The 20,508-nt window shown below is 29.1% G+C and overlaps 2 protein-coding genes across 2 annotated transcripts; both read left to right on the top strand.

Moving 5' to 3' along the window:
* On the top strand, positions 1-7,311 carry LOC145742848 (uncharacterized). Its single transcript, XM_082560672.1, has 12 exons — positions 1-181; positions 550-651; positions 835-907; positions 1,222-1,325; positions 1,556-1,612; positions 1,776-1,889; positions 3,082-3,218; positions 4,161-4,311; positions 4,686-4,810; positions 4,931-5,069; positions 5,480-5,611; positions 6,380-7,311. Exons 1-12 carry the CDS (start codon positions 71-73, stop codon positions 6,572-6,574), a joined length of 1,440 nt encoding a protein of 479 aa, XP_082416798.1. The 5' UTR covers positions 1-70; the 3' UTR covers positions 6,575-7,311.
* Positions 7,312-12,838: 5,527 nt separating this feature from the next.
* LOC145742858 (uncharacterized) lies at positions 12,839-16,881 on the top strand. The gene is made up of 6 exons (XM_082560686.1): positions 12,839-13,296; positions 13,815-13,963; positions 14,107-14,504; positions 14,928-15,105; positions 15,655-15,731; positions 16,409-16,881. Exons 1-6 carry the CDS (start codon positions 12,851-12,853, stop codon positions 16,547-16,549), a joined length of 1,389 nt encoding a protein of 462 aa, XP_082416812.1. The 5' UTR covers positions 12,839-12,850; the 3' UTR covers positions 16,550-16,881.
* The last annotated feature ends 3,627 nt before the right edge of the window (positions 16,882-20,508 follow it).

Genomic DNA, 20,508 nt, shown 5'->3' with positions numbered 1-20,508 from the left:
AAAGTAAGCTGTTCTACATTTGAGCGAAAAATTTCCCTATGTAAGCAGAGAGGTTTACAAAGGCTTTAATATGAGAAAAGAACATAAAATTCATTTCAATGAATATTCGCGGAAATCGCCGTATTCGATTGTACTTCTACTTTTTTTCAGCATTTTTGTTTTGAGTATTATTATTTGGAGGGTAAGCTGACATTTATTTTATTTGTTATAAAATTTAGTTATTCTACCATCTTTAAGTTTGTAATTATAGCGTAAAAATAACATGATGTAATTATTAATTAAAGAAATAAGTTAAAATTTTAATTCTTTGTAATTAAAATATTTTAATTTTTTTTTTGTCAAAAAATTGTAGTTTATTTTAATATGAATTTAGTATTTACTCGATTATTAATGTGATGATACACTTATTAAAAAATTGGTCAAATTTTTTTTTAACAGGGCATGCTTAAAACCATTACCCTTTAAATCAGTTTTGTCAATTTTTTTATAGTCAAAAAAATAAAAAAAATTTAAAATAAAAATATATTAAAAATTAAACATTTTTTTTAGTCAATTTCAAGTGGTTGTTCATTACAAAATAGTTGTGGGAACAAGAAGTTTGTATTGGAATATGATTACAGTTTTTATAAAGCAAGAGATGTAGTTGGAGGAGTGAGTTAAAACTTCTTATAATTTTTCAAAAAAAAAATGATTAGCAAAAAAACTTATTAAAAAAATTAAAATTTAATAAAAATAAAAAAAGTAAAGTAAGAAAAAATAACTATAGGTTATTACTTACTAAATGAAATTTTTATTCACAAGAGAATTAATTTAGTAAATATTTTGTTTAATTAGGATTTAATGCATATACAAGCTCAAGATATTTCTGCTGTAAAGAAAGTCTGTGATTTGTTTAAAGAATGTGTTGGTAAGATATGGCGTTACATTTTTTTTCTTTATTTACCTAAAAAATGTGAAAAATTATTGCCTTAGTTACTATAGTTATTCATATTTAATTTAGATTTGTAGTATTGTATATATAAAAATATGGATCAAATTTTTTTATGTTTGTGTAATTTTAAAACACTAATTTATTGTTTTTGTAAAGCAAACGAAACGGTATATGACAACAATTATTTTAAAAAAATTGTAAATCAAAACACAGCTTTAGGATTTAACTTTATTTAAAAAACGGGTTTTTTTTATAAACATTTTAAAACTTTTAACTTTAAATATTTGTAGGTTTTAACAGCAATGGTTGGTTGAAAACTTCCACTTCTTCTTCTCCTTCTGATCAATCTGATTTATACATCAAATATAAACCTTCAAACCAAGACTCTGAAGAGGTAAATAATAAATTTTAGTTTTAGACAATGTATATACTTTTCATTCACTGAGTCAATATAATAAAAAAGAATATTGTTTATGTATGTTGTGTATGCAAAATTTTAGTTCTATTGGTAAACGCATTTTTTAAACAAAGTTATAAGTAAATTGAATTTAAATTTTTTTATTTATATATACACACTTGTTATAGGTTGGAAAAAAATAAATAAAAAAAATGTTTTTTTTCTAGATTTATTCATCTACAGTTGATTCAAATGATTATAACACAATGAGATCAAATATGAAGGTATAATAGTTATCAAAACCTAAAAACTATTTTTTTCGTATATACTTGCAATGCATTTAAATACTAACCGTTTGAATTATTGATCATACAGTATGCTACGCATAATTTATTAGAAACAGCTTTGCAGTGGTGGTTAAATTATTAAAACTAATTTGAAATTCAGGTATATATATATGAGACTACAATAGGAATGGAACACAGACCTCATAGATATGGTGGTTACACTGTTGAAAGAACGTTTGTGGACAATCTAAGAAAATCACAATTTCTAACCCATGTAAGTTTTAAAAATTTTATTTTTGTAAATATAAATTTTTTTATACACTTATACAGCCTTTGATGTCAGTAATTGATGTATGTTGTTACATTACGTTTAAGTAATTTATCTAATGTTAGATGATCATTTAATCTATCTTAATTTGACACATCCTATCCTACATCAGTCATTTGTTGATGTAACTTGAAGAGATAATTTCCTTCAAAATTAAATTGCTTTATAAGATGTTTTACAATATCACAACAGAAAATTTAAAAAATAAGAAAAATGGAAATTATATTTTTTATTTTATATACTATTTTACAATTATTTTTTAGGAGTTTTTGTTGATGTAAGTTTTGTAATATAATTTTTAAAGTAACATAATGATTTTATTTAAAATCTTAAACATTATAGTGCTTTATTTATTGAATGAGTAGTTTGAAATTTGTTCTACGGTTAAGTGACTTTAAATGTAAAAGTAAATAAAAGTTTCTTTGAATAACAAAATAAAAATTAAAGTTTATTTGATTTAAACTTATTAAAACTTTCCCATTCTTGCTATATAAACTTACCAATAAGCATTGCATACACTATTATGTAAATCTTTTATTTATTTTAGGGTAATTTATAATTAATTATGTGTTGTTATACAATTCTGGTTTTAATTAAATATTAATCAGGATATGTTGTAATTGATAAACAATATTGATGCCTATTTGGTAGGAAGGCAATAATTGTTGCAACTACTTTATTTGCCCTTGGGTATTATACAACATCACTGTCAAACTAAATACCCAATTACTGTAAATGTAATGATACAATCTATAGATAAAGAGCTTTTAACATAAACATTCTAATTAACTATAATCTGATGGTATTTATGTTAATGTCAATTTATTAGGTTTAATTGTCAAGGCTATTTCTAAATGTCTGCTAATTGGCAAATTACCTCATATCTGATGTAATACTTATTACAACATGATTTAATATGTTATATATATTATATTTTATTTGAGTAATAAATTTTAATATCACGGTTTTAATTTGAAAATTTCAATATCCTATTGATTATTTTTTGACATTTTATTACATGCCACATGTTGGTTGACTTACACTTTCGTTTTGCAAACTAAAAATACCAACAATATGTGGTCTGTTTTTTAACCTTTAAAAATGTTAATACGATCCAAACCATTGTGTTTTTTACTAGAATCCAAACGAGGCGACTTTCTTTTTTATTCCAATCCGATGTTCGTCCTATATTTTTGGCAACGAGGGTATTGAACAAGACAGTGTCGCCGAAGCAAAAAAGATAACCGCAAAATTGTTACATGACATTCAGAACAAGTAAATGTTTGTTATTTGGCGACAGATTAAACAAAAATGTATGTATGGTGGTTTGATGTTTAAGTTTCAGTTTGTAGGCTATGCATTTTCAAATAAAATATTGGCTTTAAAAATTAATGATAATGGTACAAATTTGTCATAAAACTTTTGTGAAAATATATCATCTAAAAAAAAATTATTGCGTTTAAAATTAAATTTAACAGAAATTTATATTTTGGTCTCTGACTATATCCAAATTTATTTTTCAAAATTTAAAATTTATATTTTGATATAGTAATTTATATTTAAATTAAAAAAAATTTCATACCAAACAGGTTCTATACTAAATTTTATGATTTAAAAGAGTACATACCTAATATCTTCTCGAAACTATAAATTTAAATAGTGTTGACATAATGTTAAAATATTTGGGCAAGCTTGATTTATTAGCTTTTTAACACAAATACTTGATTAGAAGTTTGTATGGTCATATAAAGTTTTTTTTAATTTTATAGTTACTGATTAACAAATTGAAAAATGTTTTATTAATAGGCTTGTGGTAATTAATATATGTTGTTAAAAAACTCTGTCATTTTTTTCAGTCATTTAACTCAGAACTTTTGGTAAATAATTTAATGTCTTTGCTCAATGTTTTGTGTTAAGTTATTTGTATTAATAACGTGGTGCTTCACTACTTGAGGTTTAGGGTTAAAACCCAACTGCTACCATGCTGTAGTACTCTTAAGTAAAGTGCTATAAACAGTGCTCTTGCTGAGACAAAACCAATTGAAATGTTAACAGGCAACTATTATCCATAGTATCTCAAACTGCCAAACCCAGCTTTATATTGAGTCAGGGTAACAAATGTTATGCTATGTTATGGCTATAGGCATTAAGTCATTCTTCCCACAATAAGGATAAAAAATGTAAAAAATGTAATACTAAAAATGGATTGAATTTTAGTTATCCATATTGGAATTGGTCAGGGGGTGCTGATCACTTTTACATATGTGCACATGATATTGGAGCTGAGATTGGTGAGAATTTGTTAAAGAACTCCATTGCTCTTGTTAACACAGCAGACTATGATGATCATTACTTTATTCCCCATAAGGTTGGTTAGTGTGTTGTTAGCTTAAAACTTGAACTTTTATATTTATAAAGATTAGCTTTAAAAAACTAAAGGTAAATTTTTTTATATTATTTGATATATTCTTGTAACTAAATTATACTTTCTGAATTTTATTAATTTTTTTACTCAATTGTGGGCCTTTTTTAAATTTTAATTTTTTTTTAACAACTTTAATTTTATTGCCTTATCTATATATAAAGGAGCTTAGTGGACAATATATATCTGTATGTTTAATTTCAAGCCTTTGGGTAAATTACCAAGGAAAAATATATGTTACAACCATTTTATGACAATCAAATGCAGCCCATAAGGGGAGCAATCGACTAGAATTTTATTGACTTTATTATTTTTATTAGGATATAAGTATACCTCCTACATTGTCCCCTGGTCTCAACAACTTAATGCAAATAGGTAAAGGTGGTTCTGATATTAGGCCAAATTCAAGAAATATACTTGCATTCTTTGCTGGGGATGTTACAGTGTGAGTAAAAAAAAATTGTAATTTTTGTACAGTCTCAATATTAAATAATTTATAAAAAAAGTTGTTGAATTTACCAATATTTTTAGATTTTTTTTAAATTTAAAAACGTTATTGTTTTAGTGGAAGAATTCGACCGACTGCTTGGAGACTATGGTCACATGACTCTGACATAAAAATGCTTGACCATCAAGTTACACCGAATGCTTATATTGAATATATGAAGAAATCAAAATATTGCCTAATTTTAAGAGGGGCCAAGGTAATTTATAAAGTTTTGGTCATGAAACATTATGAGTTTGAAAATAGATTAAAATTATCTTCTTATGAAAAGGGTTTATAGTTTTTTATATAGTTTTTTATATTAAAATTCTATACCAGAAAGACATTTATCCGATAACTCTTTGCCCGAAAACCCCATTTTACCAACAATAAGACATTTTCTATTAACCCCGTCTACCCTAACCCAATTCTTAAAAAACCCTTTAATTTTAAAGCGCAAAAAATTTAACTTAAATGTCTGTAAAACAACTTTTTAAAATTATCGGAAAAATATTTTTTTGGTTAAGTAGTTTTCGGTAGTATTGACGTACACTATTAAAGACATACCTTTGTATGAAACTACAAGAATTAATCATCAAATTGTAACTAGTTTGAACTTTATTTTTCTAGAATTGGAGTCCTCGATTAATTGAGTCAATATTCATGGGTTGTGTTCCAGTAATATTAAGTGATCACTTTCACCTTCCCTTCCAAGGTGCTGTTAAATGGGAGAACTTCTCTGTTATTATACCAGAAAAACAGGTAAAAAATAAGTTTCTGATTAAGAGTATACCTTTTATTTATGTAAAAACTTTTACCAAAAAGGATTCCTAAAAAGAAATAACAACTAGTATTTAATATAAAATCGCAAATGAAAGCCTACTAGTATTTTCAAGTACTTTGAATGGATAAATTGTTTCTTAAAAATAAAACTGTTATTAAATTTGATATAGCATTAAAAAAGTTAAAAGGGCAGGAATATTAATACCTAAAATCCTTAAATGGTAATTTTAAATTTATAAACCTATTTGCAAAAAACAGAACAACCCAATTCAAATTACTTGAACAAATAAAAAAAGTGTTCCAGATTTCATGTGAAGAGTGTAAGCCTACTCAAAACATTATGTAGTTAGTTAGGGAGAGCTCTTAGCACCTACTTGAATAACCTTCCTACTGTGCGGCTTCTTTTTACACATAGCCTAGCATTGTTATTCATGTAGAGTTAATCAAGAAAAACGTACAAAGCACTGTTATGGGCAATTTTTGTTTGTGTGCAAATTTTTTTAAGACTATACAATTTTTTTAGTTTTTTATTAAAACATATTGTTAGTGAACCTACCAAAAGTTCAATATTTAGGTTTCTCAAGAAATGTAAATACTATATTTATAAAAACAATATTCTTTGACAATTCAGCTAATAAAAAGCACATTCACTAAAAAAGTGAAGTAATTTTGCATAACATCTTAAAAAATTAATTTAAAAAATTTTCAAACTAAAAATTAAAAAAAAAATGTTTGATGGTAATTTAGATTTCTGATGTAAAAAAGATTTTGTTGGGAATTGATGCGCACAAATTGCTAGAAATGCAGCTTGAACTGCATAAGGTTTACCAACGTTTTTCGTGGTCCCAACCCTCTGACCCTTACGGTGCGTTTCAAACTACCTTGCTTCAATTATGGCAGCGTCGAAACATAATAAAATACAAAAATTACCCGGTTTTATAATTGAAAACGTAAAAAAAATGTTCCGAAAAGTTAGTTTTATTTTTTGAACAATAAGTTTTTTAAAGATTTCAGTTTTTATTTTGCAATATCAAGTTAATACCTGACTTCCTGTTTTATTATCATACTTTTAATTTTTTTCTTCATTTTACTGTTTTTATTTATTTTATCTTGTCTTTGTTGCAATAGCTAGGTTTATCTTTTATTTTTTTAAATAAAGTTTTAAATTTTTTTTTTTTTTTTAATCAACTAAAATTATAAAATTAAATTAGTTTCGGTACTGATACCTGCAGTAATAATTTTAAATGATTTATTTTAGCTAAGTCTATTAACAAATTAAACTGTTAACTTAAGTATAAACCCTAATTTAGTTATAAATTTAATTGTAAACTAACTAGTAACATTCTATATATTTTTTGCACATTTTATTGCTTATAAGATTGTCTTTGTGATCTGAGATACTGGTTTTCCTTTCATCATTAATAATAATTTTTGTTTTAATTTAAATTTAAGAAAGCTTTTTCATTAACAAATTTAAAAAGAAGTTTATGAATTCTTGGGTCTAATTTCTTAGTTGGACGGGTAAAAACGAAATTTGTATTTCAATGTGTTTAAAAATGAAGTAAGTGGTACCTTATATTTGACACTGTGATCATATTTACAAAAAAAGACTTTGTATATGTATGTAATATGAGATTTTGTGCGTTTTTTATTAAAAAAAAATAATTGTAATCTAAAAAAATGCATCTGAAATGTTAAAATCGTTTGCTCTTTGTTTTGTTTTTTTTTCTTGTTTTTAAATTTAAAAAAAATATTGCGTTTTTTATTTAAAAATTGCTTTTTATTTTAAATAAAAGAATTGCATTAAAAACGAAAAAATGTCATAAAGCATCAATGACGTCACGAGTAACTGTAGCCGTCTATGACCTCATCAATCCAGTCTCTATAAAACGAGGTTCGCGCGTATACTGAGGGGATGTTCTTGTGTATGCCGCACGTCCCTGCGTTGTAGACTCCGTGCACGATCATGACGTCATCGCCAGTGACGTCATCGACGCTGTGACAAAAAAGCGGACTGCCGCTGTCCGAACTGCACCCGTCCCGCATAAAGGAACCCGCGCATAAGTGACATGGTCGGATTCGGCCAACACATCTTCGGTTGGAAACCACCGGAACTGCGACTTCTTGCAGCTCGCTAGGTGTTACACTTCTGTATTCCTAAAAATAATAAATTAAACGTGTTTGTCGTTGGGATATACCACCCATGACATTGAAACGAAAGCCAATAAGTTTCCGGTTCGAGCAGCAACTATACAGCATTTAAGTATTATTACTCTGAAGCCTAGCGTTTATAAATTGCTTATACAGATCCCACTACCACAACTTTCACAGAAAAGCGATATGATTTGTGAAATAATAATGTTCGCCTTATTCTTGCGTAGCATATGCACCTAGAGTAAACTGTGACCATACATTTTACACAGTGCAAGTGTTAAACCTAATATATAAAACTTAGCCTACTATATAAAAGCAGCTGTTTAGAATAGGATTGGATTTGTTTTTCCCGAATAGTTTTAACATTTAATTTAAAATTTAATATAGGTTTATAACATATTCATTATTCCCCGAGTCAGTGCAGGCCAGAAGTACATAACAAGTAGTAACTTAACTGGTACATTGTTTTTAATTTTGGAACATAAGTTTTTTTTTAAATGGAATCGTTTAATTTTAAATTACCTCAATAAATCTTTTATAATTTGGCAACGGAAAAACGCCAACTTCGCGGGAAATCCCCCAACCCGTTAGCACGCAATTTCTCCACGTGTCTGGCGCGCTACCTTGGGATGGCAGCGATGCAACTGTGACGTCACGAAGATCTGCGTCACGTGACAAGCGTAATAAAGCTATGTCGTTTAAGTCAGGTTTTCTCCTAAATGCATTAAAATGGCTTACAAATTAAAAATCTTTTACTAAGCTTTGATTGGAAGTTTAATTTAAAGAAAGAAACAACTTTATTATAATAGGGCAGCTTTTTATAATGTTTTTAAAAGTAATAACGCATTTAAATTTATTTTTTTGAACATATGATACCAACAGCTAGTTAAACATCAAGACAGCTTTACAAGCAGAAAGAAATGTGTTGTTAATTTGGGACCACAGTAATATGTCGCCAAATTTAAGTACTAACAGTTATATTTACTATATTTAAATTAGTATATCATTCGTTTAACTTGATGACCAAACAACAGCACCTGTTATTACAATAATGTGGATGACAGACGGCCAGGTCGACTTGTCTGGCTTGACCGTCATTCCGTACAGTATAATCCGTATATCGTTTCCCGAGTATTGCAACCAACATATCCGGTTTAACTCTCTTCTCTTTACATAATCTCTAAAGTAAAGCGTGTTTAAATTGTGCTTACTTTTTGCTGTTTAAAATGTTAAGCCAATACGAGAAAGTAAGTTAAAAATATATATATATATATATATATATTTTTAGGTTATTTGATATTGTCATTTGGCTTAGCGATAGCTAGAAACAATCAGTTTTGCACTTTTGCAGCCAGTTATTTATTATTTTATTTCTACATGAAACTTACGCTACTTAGCCTAAGTAAAATGTGCCAAAATTTTACTAGCCCATAATATGGTGCTATGATTAATCATAATTTTAATATTTTTACCTTCTTACCTCTATAACACAATGTCTTGCGGTTAGCACCCATTTTCTGTGAACAAGTACCCCGCCACAAACCGGTGGTAGACCTGGTATAGGCTCTCTAGCCCAAACTTTTCTCGCATACATTAAATAAACGTTGGATTTACGCAGATTCTCTCTAGCTGGAAAACCGCCTACCACCTAAAATGCAAACATTTTTTGAAAAAATACTTTACATTTGTGTATAGATATTTCAGGAAGTGTTAAAAAATAGCTTAATTTGTAAAACTGTGATATATTTTACCTTAACATTAATACCGAATCCATCATTTTCGGATACAGGATCTGATTCGTAATCAATAAAAATAGAAGCAACTATACCTAAAAAATAAATAAATGTGTTCTTAGCTTGTTCAGGCAATACAAAAAACAAATTTTAGAAAAAATATGACTTCAAACTATTGCTATTTTTAAGTGCTTGGAGGAATTTGTAAGTTAAATAAAGGCTAATTTCAGTTTACTTAAAATATTAGGCTTACCAAACGTCGAGTTTGCGCTCATTCTATTTTCGAACTTAACAAAAGACTTAAAATCACTTTCAGCAACTTGATTTGACATTGGCTCGTCACAACAAGTCCAACATTTGTTTCTGTTTTCCGAACAACAATCACATGCCGAGTAACTGTCGGCGATCGGCGGGGTTTGCCAGTGTAATCTTCCCGCGTGGCAGCATCGAAATTTCTCGGGGTTGTAGCGTTTCTAAACCATTATTCATTACTTTAGAAATTTAAATGGCAGGGAACAATATATTTAACTGGATATAATAATTAGCGTATATGCGCTGGGCTGGTGTGGTGGTAAGACCCTTTGACTACAATATGAGGTCTTTTGTTCGATTACCACTGCTCTGCCTTTATGTCGTACTTCTCCGAAGTAGGCCTATAAACGATATAAGCTCTTGTTGAGACCGAACCCAATTGTTGGAGTAATTATCGGGTAATAATAACCATTGCTTTAATCTTTGTGTGGGCCCATACAAAAAAGCACCCCTTATATATAATATTCAAACTTTATTAAATTCATTCACCCCGTCTGACCCAGGAGGGCAGCATTCTCTTTTAACTGAACTGGAAAGAGGTTTCCAGTTTGTTCGCATTTTATGTTGTAATTTTGCACAAGAGTCTGCCTTCATACATAATGTTTGATATCCTGACCATTTTCTATTTGATTGACACGTTCTATATAAAAAAGTGGTATATTATGGACACGTAAATGTATTTGTTTATATAATAAAAAAGTATTATATACGACTTTATTGACGAAATCCCATAGATATTTAGAATACTGTATAAAAAGTTTAAAGAAAAAATTATTAGGAAGCGTTTAATTAATTTTTAAATAAAATTGAAAATACCTGCATTTTGAACCACGTATCTCATATCCATTTTGACAATTGAACGAACAAATCGAACCAAAAAAATTTTGAAACGTACATGATTCGACAAAACCGTACTTTGGTGCCACTAGCGGTAGACATTCGACAAAAAATTTTTCACGTTTTTCGTAATCTTTTATTGAATCTCGTTCCCTTATAATATGGTTTCGGTTTTTAGTTAAATTAATCCATTTAAATACGATAAAGTTCAATAAAATTAACACTGTGAAAGATGCGGAAACTAGGGCAAGTATATTTGTTTTCCTAGTCGTTCGAAGCATTATAAATTGTTCGCTTTTAGAATAAGATTGTTTTAATATAAAGGGGTATATAAAAAAAACAACTAGAGCAGATCTAAACTAAAATAACTCCTAAGTTGAAAAAAAAGGTAAAGTCATTAAATTTTTGAAAGGGTTGTGAACCTCAAAAATATAAGTTTTGTAAACCTTTTTCTAGGCTATCAACAATTTACATAACTAAAAACTTTTTAATAAAACATAAATAATAATATATTTTCTTGGTTTTAGTAAAACTATTTTATAAATCGTTTTTTATAAGCTTTTAGTTGTTTTTATAATTTTTATATTTCGCCACTAGTTTAAATTCTTTAAACCTTCTGCAAAAAAGTAGACCTACCAGTCGTTTTTTTTTGAATATTTTGCGATTTTGAAACCCTATTCCCCACCCTATTTGCCTTTAAATTGTAACTGACCTCGGTAATTGTAAACATAACATCGACTATTTTTCTTTGACAAGATTTTATCTTGAAACCAGTTATGCACATGGTTTCAGAATTAGATCATATCATTTGTTTTGATATCAGAGCAAATAATATCATTTCTAGCCATTTAAAATCGCCCTTTATTCTACCCATAAATAATTTGTTATAATTTACTATTTGCTAATAGGTAAATGCTTTTACAATACAGTGGCAATTATAAAAGTTGGGCGCAAGACAGGAAGCATCTAAATTGTTTTATGATATTGAAATTTGTCGGTTATTTGTTATCAAAGGAAATGCAAAAACAATGATAGGACCCTAATTATAGAGTTCTAATTATTAAAATATATTTTTGTCATGAAATACAAAAATTGCAACTTTTAAAGACTTGCAAGATGGTATTTTAGGCAGTGGCGTAGCCAAGTATAAAGTACGTTCTTGTGCAACCAACTAACAACCAAGGACAATTGTAATTTGCTGTGCTAATCAAATTTTTTTATGTTATTGAAATGAGTTTATTATTGCATTGCTGTATATTGTTAAATATAAAAACGCAAGTCAAAAATTCCTCGAATTATAGTTTGTTAAATAAATAAACATCTTTGTAATAACTTACCTTGAGTGCAAAAATTCTATTTAGTTATTGGGTAATTTAAATAACTAAGCATTAACTTCGAAATGGGATAAACTAAATATTGATAATAAGTTTTGGCTTACTAAGTTTATTCTTAAAAATATACAATGTTTTTATTTAAATATTGTTTAATTTTTAAATATTTTTTAATTCGTGAGGTAAAAAATGTGTAGTCTTTAATGTTAACATATGTTTGTGCTTAGTCGGACGTCATCAAATCCCTTTAATTGCTCTCAAGTCAGGTAATTCCCCGATCCGCAGTTATATTTCTATGTTTGGCAGATAGCCAGAAGACGTTAAGAAAAATGTTTAATATCTTGATGACGTCAATTTCCATTTCCAACTTCCGTGTTGGAAAGCGCTTAAAAATGTTTTAAAGCGAATGGAAAAAAACAAGGATAGCTAATATATATGCAAGTTGTTAGCTTAGCATTAGTAGTCACATGCTGTTTTATTTACTTTACGTGCAAGAGTGGGATCTCGTGATTTATTATAAAACAATTAAATATTTGTTGGTAAACATTTACGGTAAACGTTCAAACACAATAAATCGATAAATAAATAAATGCATGTTATCTGGTTATGGTTTTACAGTATGTTAACACTTAAAAGCATTTTAGATTTGTCATTTTACCGTCAGACCGTGTAGAAGTTTACAGTATTAACGATAGGATTTGCTGCAGTTTACAGTTTTAGCATATTAACATTAACAGATGAAGCAGTATATATTTCTAAATATTAAAAGTAAATTTATTTGTATCAAACTAAAACTAGATAACCCATGTTTAAAATTAAAAACATAATTTTAGACTTTTTCCTATTAGAAAATGGCACTTTTAGGTTTTTTGAGTTTGTTTTTTCTTGTTTCGGTTGCAACTTGTGAGCAAATCACCGACCTTCCTGGCTTGGATGTTCCAATCAACTTTAAGCAATACTCAGGGTACATAACAATCGATGAATCAAAGGGCAACAAGTTGTTTTATTGGTACGTCGAGTCCCAATCCAACCCAGCAACCGACCCCCTTGTCATGTGGTTAAATGGGGGCCCGGGTTGTTCTTCGTTAGGGGGCTTTTTGGGTGAAAATGGTCCTTTTTATGTTCTACCTAATAAAACCTTAGCACTTAACCCATCTAGTTGGAATAAGATTACTAATACCGTGTTTCTTGAGGCTCCAGTAGGAGTTGGTTTCTCTAAGACCAATGTTTCAATTCTGTATGGGGATGATCAGACTGCTACTGATTCAATGGCATTTCTGGTCAAATTTTTTCAAATGTAAGTGGAAGTTATACATATTTGCTCTTTAGAAACAAAGCTTATGTTTTTTTTTGTATATATCTTTATCCTCGATGTGGGAAAGTTAAATGCGCGACTTAAACATAGAGTAACAACTGTTACTCCGACCCAGTCTTGAGTTGTTTGGGATATTATAGATTATAATTGCCTGGTAATTATTCTGCTGATTAAGTGCTGGCTTAGCAGAAGTTTATACCGTTTATATCGCCTTGCTCAATGGCGCTACAGCATGAGAGCAGTGGGGATTAAACCCACGACCTCATGATGGTGTGGCAGGTATTCTTACCACTACACCACGCTGTCGGTTTTCAATAAATAGTTGTATGATGTAATTTTATTTACATATTAGTCTTGGTAAAAATTAGTTTGAATTTTTTTTTATCATTATTTTATTTTAAAGTAAATGAAATCTAAATTTTGTTACTGTTTTTTACATTAGTTTAATATTGAGTTTGTCAAAGTAAATATATTTTATCAAGAATTTAATACTTTTTAAGGTTTCCGCAGTTGCAGCAGCTTCCATTCTGGATAACAGGGGAATCTTATGCTGGTCATTATATTCCAACCCTGGTTGCTAAAGTTATTGAATTTAACAAGAAATTAAGATTTAACAGCACGCCAATTAACTTAAAGGGAGTAATGATAGGTAAAAGGAAAAACTATTGTGCTATTATAGTGTTTTTTTTTAGGTGAAGTTTTTTTTAATTTTTTTGTAGTTTACTTCTATTTTTGTTTAATACTTTTATAGTTTTTGGTACCATTAGCATGAATTTTTTATGATATTTTTAGGAAATCCTCTTACTAGCTTGCCCATTAATAACGGTGGAGTTTTAGACTACCAATACACCCACCAACTTATCTCAAACCACACTTACCTTGGAATGCAAAAGTTCTGCAGTAATTACTATTTTCCTTACCCTGTCGAGACTTCTTATGATGAAACAAAATGCACTGAGTTTCTAGTGGCAAATTCCGAAGAAGTAGGCAATATAAATCCCTATGATATATATGCTGATGTTTGCTTGTCTGCTTCTCCTACAGACGGCCAATTTTTGCGCCAAATTTTGGCTCGTGTTGACAAAAATGGGATTTTTTCGAAACAGTTTGTCAATATGAACAATGTTGGCAAATATTATCCTTGCAGTGATAATTATGACATGGAATATTTAAATGATGCAGCTGTTCAGGTAAACTAAATAACTGTGTTTATATGAATAAAAACTACATAGCCTGCTTTTAATATTGTTTGTTAAATATAAATCTTTAAAAATTTCGATTTAATTTTTAGACAAGTATTTTTTCTTGTTTTTTCCCGGTGTGGGAAGGTTGTCCTCACAACCTAAAAATAGACTAACATCAGTTACCCCGACCCATTCTTGAGTTTCTTTGGGCAGATCCATTTATTATAGATTATAATTTTTAGCTTGGGATATTCTAAATTATAAGTGTTGGCTCAGCAGGAGTTCATGTCATTTATTGAGCCTTACTTAAGGGTGCTACAGCATAAAAGCAGTGGGGATCAAACCCACAACCTTATATAGTAAAGCCAAGTGTTTTGACCACTACACCATGATGACCGATGAAGTTTTAATCTAAAATTTTTGTGATAGAAAGCAATTCATGCTGACCCAACAAAATGGACGGATTGTAACAACGATATCAATCTAGAGTTTCCTAGAGCTGATGTCAATGCCTCAATGCTCCCATTCTACACAAATTATTTGCTAAACAACAACTTAGAAGTTCTTATCTATTCTGGAGATGTTGACTCTGTGGTCCCTGCAACAAGTAACTTATACTAAAAAATTTTTTTAGTATATATGTTTATCCTCGATGTGGGAACATCGAATGCGCGACTTAAACATAGAGTAACATCAGTTACTCCTACCCAGTCTCGAGTTGCCTGTGGCAGTTTGGGATATTATAGATTATAATTGCTCGATAATTATGCTGCTGATTAAGCGCTGGCTCAGCAGGAGTTCGTACCATTTATAGCGACTTACTCGAAGGCACTACAACATGAGCTCAGTGGGGATTGAACCCACAACCTCATGTGTGGTATAGTAAGTGTTCTTACCGCTACACCAAGCTGCCGGTTCAAGATTAAAATGTTGTTGATTTTTAACCATTTTTCATATACCACATAATTTATGATCACTTGCCAACATTAAGAATTGAACCTTAATGCCTTTAGTTTTAAAAAATGTATTGTTTAACGCATTAACCAAACTTTATTGTTCTACTGTCTGTAATCTATTATTTGTCCCAGTGCAAAATTTATCTATAAAATTAAGTAAAACAAACTTACGCAAATGATAACTTAAAAATTTAATCTAGGCACTCGAAGATGGCTTCCATTGTTGAATTTACAGTTGGTAGACAAGTGGCAGTTTTGGACTGACTCTCGTGGCCAGGTATTGTAAAAATCTAAACAATCAGCATTGTTGTATTCATGCTTTATTTATAAAAACACAATTTCATAACAGTAATACAAACAACTGTAATGTAGGAAAGCATAACTAGTTAAGATATGGGGCTCATACAGTGGCTAAACTTCACACTTTGAGATCTTTGGTTTGATCCCTACATAAGATACTACAAATAGTTAAACCCTTAGAGTGTTATGTTACAGAGTTTTTCAATTTTGTAAGTGATGTATATAGCAGGTTAGTATGGTTGACAATGTTAGTATGGTACTTTCTACGTCATCACAAACAGGGCTTCCCCTTTTATATAATTAATTTTAATTTTTTTTAAGGTTGTATAACTTAAAAAAGAGGTGAAATTATTTAAAGTTAAAATCATTTTTTTTAATTTTATTAATTTTTAAGTATAAAAATATTGCTAATATATGACTTTAACTGGTAGAAACCAAATAGCATATTAATTATTAGTCAATATGATTATTTATATTTAAAACTTGCAAGGGAAACTAATAACTGTTTCAGTGTTTTAGTCTCCGTTGGTCTGTGAATTTAGCCTAGCCTTTAGCCTCTTCACATCATTGGAAGTTAGCCTTTTCACTTTATTGATAAAAATATTTTGTCCACTTTTAAACAGGCCACAATTTTTATTTTTATTAATATTTAAGGTCGGTGGGTATACTGAAAAATATCAAGGGCTTACTTACGCGACTGTTAGAAATGCCGGCCACGAAGTCCCAACCTTTCAACCTGGTAGAGCATATGACATGTTTTCCCGCTTTCTCCTAACAGGAAAAATTACCAATTAATTAATATTTTAAATATAAACAAATTCCAAGTGTTGTTTATTTTGATTTTAAAGTTTTTTGAAATGTTATTGCAAATTTAATGATCGATTAGATTTCTGTATTTATATTGCCTTAAAATATTTTAATTAAGTCATTAATTATAGATTTTTGTTATTTTACTTATTCCATAGCTTATATTTTTATTATTTAGACCAAATCTGTGATTAAATTATTGTAATTAATAAAGAATTCGATTTAAATGCACGTCAAAAATTAACCCTATTATCTTTCATATTTTCAAGTGATTTATGAAAAATAAACTTTTTGGTGATTTGTTTTGCGTTAAAATGTAAACAACTTTTGTACTTTTGTTGTTGTATTTAGGTTAAGTTTGCAAAGTAGTGTAAAACACTTGGATTTACTAATTAAGGTCTTAGATTCGTTTTATCTGCTTCCGTGTTGTAGCGCTCTTGAGTAAGACGCTATAAACTTTACAAACTCTTGTCAAGGCAAGTCAAGACTGTGTCTGGGTAACAAATGTTACTTTATGTTTAGTCCGTAAATCCGGCCTTTTTTATTAATTGAGATGCACAAAACATACCTACTTGAACTAACGTTTAAAACACTAAATTAAATGGGACAAACCAATATGATTACGTAAAAATATAAACATTTAAACTGTAATGGTTTTTCTTACTTAAAGTAAAATATTTTAAGGGTCCTAGTTAACTTTTTTTTGAATTTGTTCCTAATTTATCGGTGATGTCATTGCTGTAAAAATATTGTGCAGACTTTGAGTTATCGTATGTAAGTTTGGTTGATAAAAAATACGTTTCCTTCTATCCTAAGATTGTAAAAGGGTTCTTCAATTTTTTTCTTCAAAACAAATGTATGTAAAGTACAATACGCCGAACAAACTACTGCTAAGCCAAAACTAACTAACAGAATAATAACTAGCCAATTGTAATCAATAATATTTTAAACCGCCCCAGTTAACTCAAGTCTTGGACGGGTGTAGAAACCTATGTCACTTTATATTTAGGCTGTAGAGTCAACCTTCTCACTGCCAATTATAAACTAATAAACGTTAAAAATATGGCAAATTTAGTGCTATTTTTTGTATAAGTACCTAGTGCTATTTTTAGTATAAGTACCTTTATCTATACTTACGTAATTTTAAAACGTTAAAGTAAAATCGATCTGTCACGATAGACAATAAACAAACATTTTAAACGATTAAGCCTAATAAATGATTAACTAAACCTTTTTATTATACAAAAGATTTCCAGAAGGTCGGGCGTGTAAACTAGCGGATATACAAGCAAAGTGTAAGTTGAAGGACATCAGTCAAATATACTTTTAAAGTTTCTTTAAAAGGAAACAGATACAAGTTAAGTCAAAATACAAATATTGATATTACCTTGAGAAAGTTTAGATCAAAACCATTACAAGATTGTTAGCAAAAGTTGTTTTTTAATAGACATTGTAAAAGTTTGTGTTTTGTCGGTTTGTTTTGTCGGAAGTATAAGATAATAAGCAATCACAAAGTTGGGGTTAATATATGTAGGGGAAATATAGAGTTACTGTTTATAAAAATATGTTTTAAAGAACTGTTAAACTAATGAAAAATTTGGCAAGAACCGTAAAGTTAATAAGTTCGTTTAAGAAGCATAAACCACACATAATCCCAACCCTTTTAATGTACTTAATGTCTGATGTAAAATATTTATATATTGTTTCTTGTAAAACCCATAGGCAAAACAACTTTTAAAAATTAAGATAGAAAATGTCAAGAAAATGACATCAAGCTATAAGAGTAGTGTACGCCTACTTTTGTATTACTCAGATTCTTTTTATGATTATATGCCTTGTGTGTTGATTACACATTGCGTTAGCGTCGTCTGTATTTAGGCTAGACTTGAACCGACGACTTGTTTTCGTCGTCAGTCAATGAAAACAGGTCATGCGCGAAGTCACGTGAGTCTGCTCGGTCGAGAAATTCTACACAGAGTAGAATATAACAAGTGTGGGCTTTAAACCTGCGGTAAGTCGCACAGCGCGTCTGAATTATACAAGAAAGTACATAGAGTCGACCAAAAGTGTGTTAAGCAGTTCTCAGTTACACAAAGTACAAGCTTTGTAGAGGAAAAATTGTAAACACTAGGCAAAGCAAAGTACCACTTCTTTAAATAAAAAAAGGTTAAGAAGCAAAGAGTTTAATTAAATTACAACATAACAGCATAAAATAACTTTAACATTAAAATAATAGGGTTCTAAATTATACAGGCTTTAGTAATACGAAAACATTACCTTAATTAAATATTTAGTTAAATATACAAAAGAGAATATTAAAACAGGATTTAAAAGGGAAACCAATACGTTTATTAAATTTTCGCTTTTTGCTCGTCAATCGTCGTGTTTATTTTGCTATGTAAACAAATAATAACATACTACAGGGTTATATTGAATAAGAAACTCTTGATATTACATAGAGTTATTGATGTTGCTAAACTAGAAAGTAATCCTATAACGTTATTAACTTTTTTAAGGGGAAATTCCCTATTTTATAATATCTTAAGAATGCACTAAAACCTAGAAAAAAGTTAAGATTCAGTTTACGTCCAAAGTTTTAGAACTGTAAAAATATTGAGCTGTAAAAACTATAAAAGTAACAAAAGCGAAATACCGGTATATTAATTATCGGAATTGTAAAATAACATTAATATATTATTTAGATATATAATGAATATCGAGTTTTAGGGTAAAAGTGTATAAGTATAAGGTCACAATTGTAAAATCGACATGCAGAATTTGATAAAAATTATTTTACCCACAATTGTTAGGCACCTTGTCGATAAGTAAGCTAAGCAATTCAATAGTGTAAGGGTAGGGTAAGCAATTGTGGTATATTATACTCTAAACCTTACCAGACTTACGTCATAATAATAAGCCTAAAAGTGAGGTTAGGTTTGCTTAGTTAATGCTTGCACATAAGTACATCATTGTAGGTATGTACTTAAAACCTTTAGTAGTGTATTGCAGTGATATAGAGAAGTATAGTATGGACTGCAACAGTTATGCTAGAAAAATAACACAATAAACGTAGTATTTGTGTTTTAATCTCTCTAATTTTAGGGTTTTGTTTATTTTTGATACATTTTGTAATCTTTTGTACGTGCGCACCGTTACTACTACACATCAATAGATTTTTGCCGGGGTAATTATCTAGCAGCCGATTTTGATTGAGATTTTACAGCAATGGAAAGTGGCGTCTCTCGATTAAATGTCCTGCGGCACTACAACGGTTTATCTTTTTATTTTCCGAGTGCTTAATGCGCTCAAAATCGTTTCTCTTATCAAAAATAAGCGTATTTTAATACCTAGTGGTTTTGACAAAAATTTAAGAGGTTTAAACGCGTTTTTTTTAAATGACCAAAAATAGTTTTGAAATTTATCTTTAAATATCAGTAAGGATTACAGCCATATTTAGACGTTTTTCACAAGCCTAATTTATTTTTAGCAATTTGTGACATTTTTGTCGTATTTTGACGTTTATGATTTAAAAATTTAATATGTAGTTCATATTTATATATTTATGTTGAAATTAAGATTATTTACTCAAAGCAATAAGTAGCACGTGTAGTAGGGTATAACTCCCTTAGCAACATGAGTCATTTTTATGTAACCTACTGAGAACTTTTAAAATACATGATAAATATTTAACAAGTTGGTTACAGTATTAATTTTTTCTATGTTTCACTATTAAAACAGAAACTTTTATCAGCATTAGTTTAACTGATTTTTAAATACGTTATAACTGTAATAACACTAGAAAATTGTAGTATGTTGTATTAGTTATATCAACCAAATACGTATGCCTAATTAGTAAATAACCAATTGTTATACTCATTATCAGATTATGTTGGTTTAACGTTTGAAATATAAAGCCAAGGGCAAAACAATTGACAAAATGTATTCAG

The sequence above is a fragment of the Corella eumyota genome, chromosome 2 (genome assembly GCF_963082875.1).
Source record: "Corella eumyota chromosome 2, kaCorEumy4.1, whole genome shotgun sequence".
Classification (NCBI taxonomy): domain Eukaryota; kingdom Metazoa; phylum Chordata; class Ascidiacea; order Phlebobranchia; family Corellidae; genus Corella; species Corella eumyota.
This window is presented reverse-complemented; position numbering and strand designations above follow the sequence as displayed.

What these genes read in the sequence shown, in the direction of transcription:
- LOC145742848 (XM_082560672.1), top strand. Translation starts at nt 71, where the DNA reads ATGAGAAAAGAACATAAAATTCATTTCAATGAATATTCGCGGAAATCG. An exon ending in TGAGTATTATTATTTGGAGG is followed by an intron (nt 182 to 549) that starts GTAAGCTGACAT and finishes CATTTTTTTTAG; the next exon opens with TCAATTTCAAGTGGTTGTTC. An exon ending in TTATTATACCAGAAAAACAG is followed by an intron (nt 5,612 to 6,379) that starts GTAAAAAATAAG and finishes ATGGTAATTTAG; the next exon opens with ATTTCTGATGTAAAAAAGAT.
- LOC145742858 (XM_082560686.1), top strand. Translation starts at nt 12,851, where the DNA reads ATGGCACTTTTAGGTTTTTTGAGTTTGTTTTTTCTTGTTTCGGTTGCA. An exon ending in CTTAAAGGGAGTAATGATAG is followed by an intron (nt 13,964 to 14,106) that starts GTAAAAGGAAAA and finishes TGATATTTTTAG; the next exon opens with GAAATCCTCTTACTAGCTTG. An exon ending in CTCTGTGGTCCCTGCAACAA is followed by an intron (nt 15,106 to 15,654) that starts GTAACTTATACT and finishes AATTTAATCTAG; the next exon opens with GCACTCGAAGATGGCTTCCA.